Source organism: Rattus norvegicus, chromosome 13 (assembly GCF_036323735.1).
Source record: "Rattus norvegicus strain BN/NHsdMcwi chromosome 13, GRCr8, whole genome shotgun sequence".
NCBI classification, from domain to species: domain Eukaryota; kingdom Metazoa; phylum Chordata; class Mammalia; order Rodentia; family Muridae; genus Rattus; species Rattus norvegicus.
In genome coordinates this window covers 74,066,156-74,081,804 of record NC_086031.1, presented here as the reverse complement: position 1 = coordinate 74,081,804, position 15,649 = coordinate 74,066,156, and the positions used below count along the sequence as shown (strand labels likewise).

Here is a 15,649-nt window from a genome sequence, read left to right as displayed (position 1 = left end):
ATAAAACTAAATGGATGATTTCATTACTACTATGAATTAAAAAGCTAGGGGCTGGGGATTTAGCTCAGTGGTAGAGCGCTTACCTAGGAAGCGCAAGGCCCTGGGTTCGGTCCCCAGCTCCGAAAAAAAGAACCAAAAAAAAAAAAAAAAAAAGCTAATTTATCCTTCGTGAATGATAATACTTTTCATTAAGTGATTGCACATGGAATGTAGGGGTAGAATACAAACGTCAACCTTAGAAAGTGGTGTCAGGCATGTACACAGGCAGAAACATAAAGAACATCTTTAACTTTTTTGCTATGTATTTTATGATAAATAGTATAAGAATTGATTTAAAATTCTTATAGTCCATCGGTAAAAAATAATGTTAAAAATCAGAAGGCTGTGCAAAGAGTTCAAGACAGCTAAAGGCCATGCTCCTAATTTATACCCCCCCCCCCAAAATGGGATAGATAACTGTAAATTCAAGACATTCTGTAAGCATTTTAGAGAACAGAATTCACAGGCAAACCTGGAATGCTGGACACATGTGAGGTGTGTGAGTGCCTGAGCGCTAGCTTCCCAGCATGGAAAGAGCTCATGTGCTGGTGTGTTTAAGGACGTAGCATGTGGGCAGCCTAAGTGTGAACACCTGAAGGTGAAGGTGCTAAAGTGGAAGCTTCATTCGCATGCATGCTTTCTTCTATACTGCCTGCATGAGAAGATCATGAGGAGAAGCATAAGAAATCTGCAAACATTGCTGAAATGACATCAGGCAGTTTTACCTCAGTTCTCCTAGAAGTAGAAAGAGGAGTCTGCAGAGAAACACTTGGTAGAGTGAAGAAACTGAACTCTGAAGGTACTGATGCAAAGGTTCTGCAACTTACTCTAGCTTCATGGCATGAAGACAAGCTTGGCTCAGAGTACATTTGGAAGAAAGGCATCGAGAATTAAGATCTCCAGGACATTGAGGCCTGGGCACATCAAGGCCAATAGCTTTAGTTGCTTAGCTGTGCTTCTGTCACAGTTTTAGAGTTCATATGGTTACAACAGAGTCTCAGTAGCTCTGCCACAGGGACCACCTTTGAATAGGAGAGGCTCATACTTCATACTTGCCTAAGTTTTACTTTCTTTTCTGTCTTTCCCATATATTTGTTTGTTTGTATGCTATTTTAATTTAACACAGAGGCCACATGTCTCTTACAAGCTTAGTGAAACTGTTTCTCCTTCACTTCTGTCTTGGCAAATGTCTAACGGGAGACATTTTGACACCAGAGGTTGAAAACTCAGATCATGCTAACAAAAGCTATTTCCTGAATGTGTACCTCTTGAAAGGCAGGCCATTTTACTATATATAGATCATGAATTACTTTACTTAAAAAACGCAAACAACCAATCAATAGCAGCTTCCAAGTCACCCTTTCCTCAAGTCACCTGCTTATTTATACCTCAACCCTGCCGACCTTAGTAGATTTGAGACTGGAACATCTCCATCTATTGAATAAACATTCTTGAATAACATTTAGGTGACTGATATACTCTGTGTCAAAAAAAAATCAGGCCTGTCTCTGTAATATTAACATCCCCCAAATCTAGGCTCACAGAACTTGACTTAGATTAAAAAGAGTCATCAGAATACCACAGACAAATGTTCCTCTTTGTCCATACCTCCCTTCTTCCTTTGATGGCATAACCAGCATAAAGGATAAAACAGAGATTATAGGGAAGGACTGAGTCAAAGAACAAAGTCTTTGGGGGCAGCAGAACAAAGGAAAGATTTAAGACTAGTCAAACGCTTGAATACACTGAGAAAAAACTGCCAAGCTAACAGATACTAGCCAAAAAGTTTATGATATAGTTTTTCTATCACACTACAGTTTAAAAACTGTCAGTAAAACCATCGCATATTTAAATACTTGGTATTTATATTATGGAGTGAAAACTTTTCCACAATAACTGTGAAAAGAAAGGTAGAAACTATCTATGTACCAATTCTGTTTTCTTCTTAATGTACGGTGAACACTAGGACAAAATGTAACTGTTCTGTTCTAGTGATAAAACTACACATAATTTTCTTTATTCTTTACTCACTGAAAGTTCTCTATTACTAAAAAAAAAAATGAACACTTCAAGGCACAAATGATGCAGGGACAAGGGATAATATTAAATATAAACTTCTGCTTAGCCAGAAACAATTTATAAAATGCACTGAGAAGAAAGGTTGTCACTATTCTGCTTTCACGTTTCTAATATATAACATATAACTAAACAGGTACAAAACCAGAAACCCTATAATTAAAATGCAAATATTAATATAGCCAATCAAAATCTCATGTTTATTTTCAAAACTGCTGTCCATCAACAAGAAATAAATTACTAAAAGGATGATGGAGATGTCTTCCTAAGGATTTATTTAAATCTGACGAAAAAAATTTACTCATAGTATCTCATGTTGACATCACATCAATATAGCAGTGCCAGGACTGTTAATGGAAAATTCTACACTTTCTCCCAAATAGTGTATAGGTTTAAATGAGCATGAAATTCTTGTTTTTGTTACCCATATTGTAAGCAATTTTGGGGGTTGAGGGGGCTTGGCTAGATCTGCATTATTTACTAAATGCATTTTTATTCAACTAAAAATGTTTTTCTACTATGTATATTTCAATGTCTATAAGTAGCATTCATTCAACTTTTAAGTAAAAGAAAGTGATATCCATTATTCATTTTCCTTTCACTAGTAATGAGGAAACTTTGCATGACAGATAACCATTTATAACCTAAATTCATATCTCTTTCTATCTCAGAGTATTTTAGACACCTTTAGGCATGGTGAGTCAACAATTAAACTCCAGAAGACCTACACAAGATGGAGCCAGTCAGCATCCAGGATTGGGAGGATGTGACCTGGGGTGGTAGCTGAGGAGCTACTGACAGCTGATAGGCAGAGAAGGAAGAGCCAGTTTTCTTTAAGCATGAGCCCTGGTAGGTTAACTCTCTGTAGGGGATGAGCCCGTATTCATGAGCCAACGCAAACTAGAGTGATTGGAGGAGGTTTCTTTTGTTTTTATAAGGATATCAAAATGTGAGATAATGGGATGGAGGAGGATATAACTGGGAACAATCAGGGGAAAGACAGGAGGGTATGATCAAAATATATTAAATGTATGATATTCTCAAAGAATAAAAATAATATTTAGCAAAAATTCATGTTAGGTCTAGATTATTCATAATGCCTCTAAATTAGTGTTTTTTTCCTTAGAAAAGGCCTAATTCAAAACAATGAAACAAATATTCACATTAATTCTAGTAGTAAAAATTGGCATATACAAAAATTACTTAAAAAGGAATTATAAAAAAATTGAGTTATTTTATGTCAAATCCTATTACAGTAAATGTAGAACTGTCAAAAATTAAATATTTTAGACTCCATAAAGCTTATTTTGTGATTTCCTTATTACCATAATCCCTACAGAATCTACAGCAACAACCAGTTTTGTTGAGTTTGTCTTTGCTTTGTGTACTGTCCTAGCTCGCTCTACCACTCACTTCCTCTCCACCTCACTATCACCGATTCCCTTACTGGAGTGGTGCCCACATCACAGCCAGTGGAGGAGCTTGGATGTCTGTCTTTACAGCAACCCCGGGGCTGCCTTACTTAGTCATTTTTATTTCTTCTGTTGAAAAACTCTCCATTAAATCCATAGCACACTTTTTAATTGGGTTACTTGGCTTCCTGACTTCTTTACATATTCTGAATGTTACTCCTCTATCGGATGTATAACTTTCTTACTTGGTGAGCTCACTCTTCCCTAGACTCTCATTCCCTTAGCTGTTCAGCAGCCTTTTAGTTTTATGACGTGAATTCTTGGGTAACAGAGTCCTGTTCAGAAAGTCCTTTCCCACAACTGTTTCTCACAGGTATTATCTATGTTTTCTTTGAGCAATTTCAATGTATCATATTGAGCACACTGAACCACACTGAATTTTTGTGCATGGTGATAGAGAAGGGTCTAACTTCATCCTACACATATGCAAGCAGTCTTGCTAGCAGTAGTTGTTGAAGATGTTGTCTTCCTCTTTGTCACCATCAGATGGCTGTTGCAATGTATGCTCATGTTGGCTCTCTTCTGTTGGTGTGAGAACCACACTGTTTGCACAACTGCTGCTCAGTACCATCTCTTGGAATCTGCAATGAGGATCCTGCTAGCACTGTTCTTTGTGCTCATTTTGCTATTGCTGCCTGGAGTCTTTTTGTTACCATATTAATTTTAAGATTTTATTTTCTGTAATGAATATTGTGAGAGATTCTGTTCAAGATTACATTTAATCTGTAAATTGTTTTTGGCAGAATAATAATTTTGACAAGTTAATTTTTCTAATCCATGAGCACCTGAAGTTGTTCCATATTTTAGAGTCTTCCTTAATTACCCACTTGAGGTATTTCAAATTTTCATTGTGTAAGTCCACCACATCCTTGGCTAAATTTTACCCACAGACATTTTGTTTACTTTAAGGCTACTGTTTTACTTATCATGATTGTTGGTGGTATATAGAAAGGTTATTGTATCATGCTACTTTGCCAACAATACTGAATGCTTCTAGAGGTCTTATTTTCTGTGGAATTGTTTGAATCTCTTATGAACAACATCCTCTCATTTGCAAACAGGGATAATTTAACTTCTTTCCCTACTTATATTCCTTGATTTCCTTCTCCTGACTCACTAATTTGAGCACTGTATTAAAAAGGAAAAGGAATAGTGCACAGCCCTCTCATTCCTGATTTTAATGGAATGGCTTTGAGCTTTCCCATGTTGGTTGTGAGTTTCTTTCTCCTACATAACTTTTATGTTGTTGTTTGCCCTTTCCAGTTCTACTATCTCTAGGACTTTACCATGAAGGCATTTTTTATTTTATTAAAAGCTTGTTATATATTGACATGTTTTTGTGTTTAGAACCATTTATGTGATTTATTACGTTTACTGACTTCTATGTGCCACCCATTCCTCTCCAAGATAAATCTACTCAATTATGGTGGGAGATCCTTTGATGCATTCCTGAATCTGGTTTTGAAGTATTTTTACTGAAATTTTATTGAATTGCTGGCAAAATGGAATACTCATATGCAGAAGAATGATACTTGACTATTCTCTAAGACTATATTTTAGACTTGAAACTAAAAATACAAGAAAAAAACTCACAATGGGAAAGTTCTAGTATACTGAAACAGGAAATGAATTATTTTGGATATGATCTTAAAAGCACTGACTACAAATGTGATTTTTAAAACTAAAACAAGAAAGAAAACAGAATTATGAGATAATCAATAAATTCGATGAAGATGTCTCCAACACATGGTAAAATGTTCATGTTAAGGGATCTTAAGAACAATTCAGCAGTAAATAAATAGCTTGGGGATGGAGGTGGGCAAGGGATCAGAAGAAACATTTCTTAACAAGAATAGGAAAGGGAGCAACAGGAATATGAAGAATGTTTGATATGACAAATCACCATAGAGGCACAAAACCACAATGAGATATTATTACATATCTCTTAGAATAAATGTTATCAAGAGGATAAATCCTGGTCACGATATTGGTTAGCATGTAACTTGTATAGCCATTGTGAGAAAATATGAAGATGCTCCTTAAAAATATAAATGTATAGCAATCGTATGATTTAGGAATCCTAAGGAATACTACAGAGCTCAAAAACCTGGAAATTAGCATCCCAAGACAACTCTACTTCCACATGGGCTGCATTTTTAGATCTAATAATCAAGGTACAAAATAACCTATATATCCACCAACAAATGAATGAATGAAGACGTCAGACAGGCAGACACACATGCACATTATGGGCTTTTGAGCATACATGCATATTATGGGCTTTTGAGCATACACACACACACGCACACACGCACACACGCACACACATACCTACCTGGTACAAAAATGACACAATGCTGTTTATTTACAATGAACCTGAAGTGCACTGGGGTATATGAAATAAGTCAGTGTATAGAAGAATAACCATTATATGTTTTTATATATGTTATATAAAAAGTCAAATGCATAGAAGTAAAACATAAAAAATAATGGTTACCAGAGGTAGGAATCAAAGAGCAAAGGAGAAATGATGGAGAGAGAATACACCTATTAGAAAATAGGTGTATACATTTTAGGTCTATTTGCATACCATGGTGAGTGACTACTTACTAATACAGTACATAATTAGAATAGTTCACACTTCAATGATCTTAAAATGCATCACTCTAATCAGAACAGCTATCATCAATAAAATAAACAACAGATACTGGTGAAGAATAAAAGGAAAGCCCTAAATGCTGCTGGTGGGAATATAAGCAAGTCCATTCACTATGGAAATTCCTTAAAATCAAATACTATAAAAACGACTAACATAACCCAGCTTTCCTACTCCCAGGTATATGCCCAAGGACTCCAAATTAATTATCTCACAGATACCTCATGCACACTGATATTTAATGGAAGATGTTTTATAATAGATACAAAATAAGAGAAGGGAGTGGTATATGGTGGAGCTGATAAAAGTAGTTTATATATTTGTACAAAGTGGCATCATATAGCCTATTATAATAAAATTAAACAATATTTTGATAAAACAAAGACCAAAACAAAACATCTCTGTTCTTTGTCCCTGCACATTTTGTAGGTAGGACACATTTTTGGTTGAAAGATTTGTGAATGGGTTGCTAACCTTATCCCTCCACTGGGAGTCTTGCCTGGCTACAGGAAGTAGCCACTTCCAGATGCATATGCTCCACAGTTATGAGTTTCAGCTAGAGTAGACATCCTAGGGATGACCTCCTCCCTGCTCCCAGGTCTCTGGCATGTACTAGAAATGCCCATCTATCCAATGGACAAGTACCAATCCCTGTCACTATTAATGACACTGTTACGTTTGTAGACAGGATCCTAATGTAACTGTCATTTCAGAGGCTCCAGCCAACAGATGCCCATAGCCAAACATTAGATGGAGCTCAGGAGTCTTGTAGAAGAGTCAGGGGAAGGATTAAGGGACCCGAAGAGGAAGAGACTCTACAGAAAGACTAACACAGTCAACTAACTTGGACTCTTGAGGGTTCCGAGAGATTGAACCACCAGCCAAAGACTGGGTATGTGCTGGACCGAGGCTCCCCACATACATATACAGCAGATGTGCAACTTGGTCTCCATGCGGGTCTCCTAACAACTGTCCCTGAATTTGTTTCCGGCCTGTGGATCCTGTTCCCCTAACTGGGCCACCTTGTCTGGCTTTAGTGAAAGAGGATGTGCCTAGTCCTTCAGTGATTGATGTCCAGTGGGTTGGGAGGGTGTAGGGGGGTGGAGAGGCAATGCCCTGGGGGCTCCCCCTTCTCAGAAGAGGGAGGGGAAGGACTTTCAAGAGTGGGACTGAAAAGAGAGGGGGGCCAATAGTGGAATGCAAAGTGAATAAAACTAAAAACAAACAAAAACATCTCCAAACGAAAACAATGTAATAGAGGATATGTAGGAACCCACCTACGTCATACCCATCTGCATTTACCACTCCTTTGTCACAGCTGAGACCAACAGACACCAAATCATCAGAGACTACTGTTGTATATACCTTATGGCATGCACATCAATAAAATGGAGCTCTCCTTTCTCTATCCTCAAGAACACACATTCTTCTGCCATCTAGTAATCCAAGAGTATGTGAGCTATGAATTAACCATGAGATACAGAGCCCTGCCTATACTCTGAAACCTATAAGGGAACCAACCACTCCTCAGTCATGTGGGTCTGAACTCTTCTCAGAGCCCTCCTATACCGTCTGTTTGTTTTGGCATTAATAACTCTTCTAATAAATCTGATACCCAGATGTCTGAGTCTTCCCATTGAACCCCAAACCGTACATGATTTGTTTGCTAATTGGCTTAAAATTAATCATTTTGATATACAGACACAGCTGGCATATCTATCTCAAAACATCACATTGTATCTCATAAATATAAATAATACTTCATTAATACAAGGTTGTGTGAAATTCTCAATGAAATAATAAACATATTAAATGAAGATGTATAGTTTAAATGAGGGTAGAATCCTTTATATTTCATTCATTCATTCACTCATTCATCCATTACATTCTTTCAAATAGGAAAGATCACATCATTAGCAAGGGTCAGAAGATAAGGTAACTAGTTTTTAATCTATCAAAAAATTATTAAGCCATACAGAAGAAAATAACATAGGAAGCCTCGAATCTTTAAACTCAGTAGGCCAGCACTTAACCCTCACAGGCAGGGTTTTAGATTTCCTCCTGACTCACACTAAGTGTACGTATTATCAACCAGACACAGTTGGTCTACCTCAACACAGTGGCATGTTTTGATTTTCAGCCACTCCTATGCTATTGAGTATACACAGAGGCAAGGCTGGTATGTCAATTCATGGGTGCCCTAGTCCACGAAAGTGTCTAAAAATAAATTATGGGATTAATCTGAAACTAGGATACAAAGATTTATATTTGTGTTAATATATTTCTATGAAACAGTGGTGTGAGAAGACAATCCAAGGCAGGTCCTATGGTATTTACACATATGTACTATGCATTTCACATTGCCATTCCCTGAAGTTCCATAGCTCAACTGATCTTTACCTTGATATCTTTTATCAACTTTATAAGGCTCTGAGAAATGGTCCCTTCTACTTTTTTATAAGCTTTTTTCTTAAAAAAGAATTTTTTTAAAAAAGAATTATTTTATGTATATGAATAGACAGTAGCTGTCTTCAGACACACAAGAAAAGGGCATCAGACCCCATTACAAATGGTTGTGAGCCACCATGTGGTTGCTGGGAATTGAGAACTCAGGACCTCTAGAAGAGCAGTCAGTGCTCTTAACTGCTGAGCCATCTTTCCAGCCCCCCTTCTAACTCTTGTTCATAAAAAATTATTTGTCTTCTCACATTTTAATGTCTCTTCTTGAATATAGTAAATTATTTTCTGGTTCCTCTAATTCATTTCTTCATTTTCCCATCATATTTGCAGTACTGTCCTTTTAGGGAGTGTATAGAGGACAAAGTCTGACACTAGTGTCTTTCTCAGTCATGTTCTACCTGATTCTTCTGAGACTCTCTGACCAGAATACTCCAGGGATCCCACTATTTCTTCCTCCATAGCATTATAAGGGTGGGCCAGTGTGCTTAGCCTTCCTTATGTAGAGGATACTAGGGATCTAACTCAGGTCCTTACCTTGAACAATACTTTACCAACAGAAACATGCCGGTGCCCTCTATGCTTGCTCTATATACTTCTTCCCAACTTATCAACTGGCCCTTCCTCACCTTCCACTTAATTCATCCACATAATTCATTGCGTGTTTATTCTAAAACATTTCCAATTCCCAAATGAAGTTTTTCCTCATGCCTTTCACTTTATGAGTATGGGTACTATAAGCTAACTATAATTGAGTTATAGTTAACTGGCATCCTGAGCTGCCATCAAGGTGTTTCTGTTGTGTGTTGCTATGCTCAATTTCTATGTACGTTGTCTTATATTTTCCTATGCCTTTTAGCTGCTACTGTACCCTTCTTACTGTATTAAAAAAGCAAAAGAAAAAATGAGAAAAACAATTATGTTAATTTTCTTTGACAGATATTTTAAGTCTGTGTTCCGTGGGCACCAGCAGTCGAGGACCCCTCAGTTCAATTTCAGGGATTCGTAGGATCTGAAGTTGATATTCACTGTGACAGTTACTGTTCACTCTTTTACCCTAGATCACATTTCACTTAAAGTCACGCATACAGTGTAGCTTAGGAACACTACACTCCAATTTCTCTGTCCATAAGAATCTTCTCTGAGTGTAGCTCATTCCTACTCTGGAAATTCTTCCATCATGTTTCAAGGCAAGTGTGGACATGCTAAGAAACAACCTCTTGGTTAAAACTGTGTTGTTGTGGAAACATCACACCATATACTTAAGTAAAGCTTCAAGGTCTGAGCCAACAGTCCCCAGAATTATATAAAATCTGTTGCTCCTAAGCTAGAATCTGTACTACATGCCACTGTATTAATACTAAGTACTACAGGACACTGGTGATATATTTGGTATTAAGTATTTGTTTATATCAGGACAGACATAAAATGCTATGCTAAAATATGGTGCAGAAGATGTATAGCATAATATACTTACACCTAGCACAACCCTGCCCCCCCCAGCACAGTGATGCCTGACACCTACTATTTATCCAGCTATACCTTAAAATCTAAAACAAAGCAATTGTTTTAGAAACGTGCCCTATTACATGTGTTCATAAAATGCCAGGCTTAAAATATATATGTGAAAACTTACCCCATCTGATAGTGCCCGCCAACACACAGCACTGACAAATTCATTGGTGTCATCTTCTTTCCGGTCTTTATCTAATACACTCTTAACTGTATCAAACTTAAAAGTTAGCAAAGTCTTAGAAAGTCCTTTATAGTACAGGTAGAGGGAGTTGTTCTCACTTCCTAAAAAGAAATAAAGTAACTGTTTTAGAATAGGAAAACTTAGAATACATAAATATTTATTTGAGAGTCTTGATTGTCCTTAAACTCACAATTGTTTCCCTCTGCCTTTCAGATGCTTGGCCATCATGGCCAGCTACAATGTCACCGTTTCAATCATCTCCCCACTGTGTGCTGGGAATGGAATCTAAGACCTGTAGCTACAATGACTTCATTTCTAGCCCCAGTTCCCAAACACTAATTACTAATCTAAGTTTTACTAAAGAGACCAATTACCTTTTATATTCAATTTTGAAAGACAAGATCACAAGACCAATTAATTTGGAACCAAGTGAGAGAGGGTACAAAAACTATTGTTTACTAATTTAAAGAAATAAGCATTGTTAAATGACTTATGAGTGTTAATTCTAAAACTGAAAAATTTTGTATCAAAAAAGTCACTCATAGCAGAGTTCTGTGCATTAAAAAGTTGTTACTAAAACAATCTTAAACTGCACTTGAAAATATTAGCATGAAGAGAGGAAGTGAAAGTTGTAGTACTTACGAATGCCAATTTGAATAGCCCAAGCCACTGCCTGTCTATTTCCCATCTAGCATTACCCTATCAGGTGAATAGTCAAACTGACACACTTCAGGGGCCTCCAAGGATAATTGTGCTGCAAATCTACTTTGGTGGTATTCAAGATCAAACATTGGAGAAAATACGATTTACAGAATAAGAATAAAGGCAACATCATTTAAAAGTGTTGACAAAAGTTCATTTACTCTATCAGAACAGTTGAATAACAGCAAATTGCATTTTTCCATTTCTGATTTAAATTTGCACAAATTCTATATATAAGAACTCATAAATTAGATTCATGCAACCCAAACAGATTACTAAATCAAAATAATACTAGATAGGGTAAAATGAGAATCAAGCATCTGAAAGATGTCTTCTTAAAATACTACTAGCAGAAATTATTATAGTTTCTATAGTTTCTAACATACCTACCGAAATTGTGGCATATTTAGAATGACAAGAGAGCAGTGAAAAATCCTTGGCAATACTATACTATGGATACATGGCTCATACATAGAAGGAAAACTAGTGCTCCCAGCATGACTGGAGAAGAAAAGAATGCAGTCCTAGACATCAAGGCTATGATGACTGCACTGAAAACTGCCATGACATGTCTTCACAAAGTTTGTTTAAAAGTACAAGTTCACTTACCACAAGCTATATAATCTCCATTGGAAGCAAGGCCTACAAAGTTTTTTTCATTAATATGACCCTTGAAGGAACGTAGACAGTATGGTTTCCCCACATTCCACAGTTTTAGTTGGCTGTCTGTTGAGCTGAGATAAACACAAAGAGGAGTAAAGTTTAGATTTCATGGTATGAAACTATCACCACTAGTAACTAAAAAAAGCAATCTAGTTTTGAGGTTCAATATGTAGTCTGTGGTACCTACATATCTAAGTCTTGCCCTCATTGGCTCCATTGTTAACAGTGAAATATGGTATGGCATTATCTACATAATTAAATGAGCTCAACACTGTGAAAACCGAACTCGTTTAACATGCTTTCAATAGGGCCTGGGTATACAGAAAGCAATCATCAATGTCATCAATACCACTGTCCCACCACCAATAAATAATGAGACTTTGCCCTGAGAGATGTGTTTCATTTCAGGGAGACCCTCAATCTTCTCATTGTGATTTATCTTTCAACTCTTACTGGTATACTAGACATAAATTATTTCTCCCCTACAGGTGAGAGGTATTGTTGGAAACTACACGATGCAGTTTATTTTGCTGTAAATATATATATATATATATATATATATATATATATATATATATATATAGTTGCTTACCCAAAACAACTTTTTATTTTTTTGCATAAAAAACACTGGTGATTCTAATAGACAAAGGTAATTTTAGGACTGGTACTATTTTGCAAACTGCTTTCCTATACTGAATTGCTTGCTTATACTTTTGTTAAGGGAGGGACTACATAATTCAGTTTTTTTAATTAAACTGATCGTCACTGAGCAGGAAATTATGATACACATTTTACCTACTTTATTACGTTAAAGGCTAAAAACCTTAGTGCTATGATTAGCCCCATTTTGGAGATGAGAAAACTGAGGTTCAGAAGTTTATAACTGAATACTACCAAGATCCAAACTGTTTGATTTAAGCATGTCAGGTCTTTTAGAAATGTGTTTTAGGGGCTGGACATCAGAGGTTAAAGAGCAGGTCCTGAGTTCAATTCCCAACAACCACATGGTGACTCACAGCCATCTGTAATGGAACCTGATGCCCTCTTCTGGTGTGAAGACAGCATAGTCATATGCATAAAGTCGATAAATAAATCTTTAAGAAAAAAATTAAGAGAAATGTGCTTTAATCTGCTTCATTCCAGTGTTGCAATAAATGTTCTTTTATGTTTCCACTTAAAATGTGCATCATTTTTAGGTTATTTTCTGCCTATTACAGTTATCTAAAGAGAAAATATACTTTAGCTACCATTTAATTTAAGCTTATTAATTAATTATCTGCATAACTTCCTTGGAAAGCTGTTATGAGTATTTTGTGTCCTCTTTTGTCTTGCCAAATCACCAAATTCTTAGAGCAACTGGTGTGAGGGTGAAAGTAGAAAGCAGAATTCAAGGCACTGGGATAAACAATCGTCTACGGGAGATAAAGAGGCAAGGAAAAAAATAAAGAATTTCACTGTAGAGTGAAATTACATATTGTTTTACTAGATTATGAGATGGATAACCAAAATATGGAGCTTCCCATATTGTCAGAAAAGTTCTGTAGTTTGACAATAGGTTACTTTACATCACTGACATTTAATACTTAAAAAAAAAAAAAGGAACTAAAAGGTTTTACAAGGGACATTTGCTGGATGTAAGCAGACACACTTAAAAAGATCTCTTTAATATAGATTTTACTTAGAAACTGGTTTAGGTTATTATAAAAAGCAAGAAGTCATTTAAAATCAACAATCATTCTACTACATTGAAAGTACATTTATGTAGTAACATATAGTTGACTTTAACCAAATAAATTATTTTTCTTTCTATTGCACCAAACATGTTGGTTAATTCTTCACAGGTAATAACAAAAATAAAATTTGAGGTTCAAATGTTAATTAAATTACACACATAACTTAAGAGAGCTTAACAAAGAGTAATACTTTATTTTATTCACAAATAATATAAAAATGAACAAAGCAAATAAGATACATGTACTTCAATAGAAACCACGCAAATCTATTGCTATCTGAGAAAGTAATCTGGGGAACTTCTCTGCATAAACTACAGCATCAATGAGCAAACCTCTGCATCACGCTCGCCCTCCAAGGAGAATACTCACGCAGAGACAATTTCTTCACCACTCACAAACTTGGCATAAGACACTGCTTTTCGGTGCCCCTTGAACACCATTATTGGCTGTTTAGTGTTACGAAGATCGTAGTAGTGGACACAGTGATCTAAAATAAAATTAAAAGATAAATGGAGCGCATGAAAAAAGGGAGATAAAACATTTTAACTAGATTAGGTATTTTCACCAGAGCAATGGGGTTGGCTGAATAAGGGAGATTATCTTCACAAAGAAACATTATTTGGAAGCATTGTTTATAAAAACTACCCTCAGAAGAGGAAAGGAATCCAGGAGAGATCACAGTATCTTGCTTTAATCCAAGAGAAGCAAGTACATTTAAAATACAAAGACAACAACAGAAAGGAGTAAGAGAAACCACTAAGGGTAGAGAGAAGAAAGAAGAACTAGCTGCAGGCGTAAAGCTTAGAGCCTAGTACCAGTACAGTACATGAAGATGCGATCCACCATCTTACATAGCCTCAAGTTCACCCCCCAAGCCAATGCTCACGCAATAAAGCTATGGGTGAAACTGCTCTGGTATCAGTGAGCTGCCTCTACCACCTCTCCCCTGAACCTGGGTAGCACAATGCTAAGCAGTGCCCTGATGCTAAAGAAAACCACATCAACAGGCCATTGAAACCCAGGGTCAGTTAGATCCTAAGAGCTTTTTTATCATGGAGAAAACTACATTCTGAACTCACCTTGGTGCTAGGGGGCGAAGAAAGCTGTGGCTAGAGTAAAAAGAATTTGTATTCTGGCCAGCATCACGCGAAGCTGGCTTAGGTGTCTAAGGCTCCGAGTATACCAATATCAGAGCAGCAAACAGGCCACATCACCATGGTCCTATGTCTAGTCTCTGTGTTGTGCCGGTTTTAACAGATTGTGTGCTCTAAGGATGACTCAGACAAAGATGTCTGTCACTGAACCCAATGGCTTGCAGAATATGGACAAAGCCATTATCACTAGAGATGAAAGGAAGTAATAGTCAAATTGCTATATAGGAACATGGGGTCTAGTTTGTCCATGATCATCGTAGAGGGAAAAAAATCAGTGTCTTCCAAGAGGCTTCCAAGAGTGATGAACCACACTTTCCAGGTACCCTAACTCTTGAATAGTATATATACAGGTTGGGGGTGGAAATCTCTATTTTGGGGGAATCTGTATAGTATTTAAATAGCACTCAGAAAAAAATAATACCTTATTTAAAATATCTGGAAGGATAAATACAATGCCAGATGATAAATCTTTAATCCTTTCATGCAAAGACACTATTGGGTGTGAATATACACCAAAACCATTCAAGGAATGATCATCTAACCAAAATGAATATAAGTTGTCAAAGAGAGATGACAAAGGGTTGGTAGGTATGAATATTCAGAGAGAGGGTCTTAAATAGCTGTGAGCAGGCAATTAAAGAACAAAACAATCAAATTAACAATAATACTTAAAGACATAAATACATTCTATCTATTGGAATGAGGGTTTTTATACCCTTAAAGCTAATCCTAACTTAAACTATAGAAAATTAAAGATATCCCATGCAAATGGAATTTTCAAAAAGAAACTAAACAGTAATTTAGTACTTACATAAGAGACTTAAAATCATATTATCAAAATGGGCAAGGTGGGTCACAATATAAAGGGGCTAAATTAGAGAAAGAGGAATAACTCTTAGCATGAAAGCACTCAATATTTGAGCATAGAAATAAATATGAAAAATATTAATAGGCCTGAGGAGAGATTTCAGTTTAGTAACAGAGGAATTTAAAAGCCGCTG

At 36.3% G+C, this 15,649-nt stretch overlaps 1 protein-coding gene across 6 annotated transcripts in view; it reads right to left on the bottom strand.

Moving 5' to 3' along the window:
• Cop1 (COP1, E3 ubiquitin ligase) overlaps positions 1–15,649 on the bottom strand; it is a 141,226-nt gene that overhangs the window by 13,479 nt on the left and 112,098 nt on the right. For all 6 annotated transcript variants that reach the window (XM_063272480.1, XM_063272482.1, XM_063272481.1 and 3 more), the window contains 3 exons: positions 13,864–13,981; positions 11,708–11,832; positions 10,337–10,497 (listed from right to left, as the gene is read on the bottom strand). In XM_063272480.1, coding sequence (XP_063128550.1) covers positions 10,337–10,497; positions 11,708–11,832; positions 13,864–13,981 — 404 coding nt within the window. The remainder of the gene's footprint in view (positions 1–10,336; positions 10,498–11,707; positions 11,833–13,863; positions 13,982–15,649) is intronic.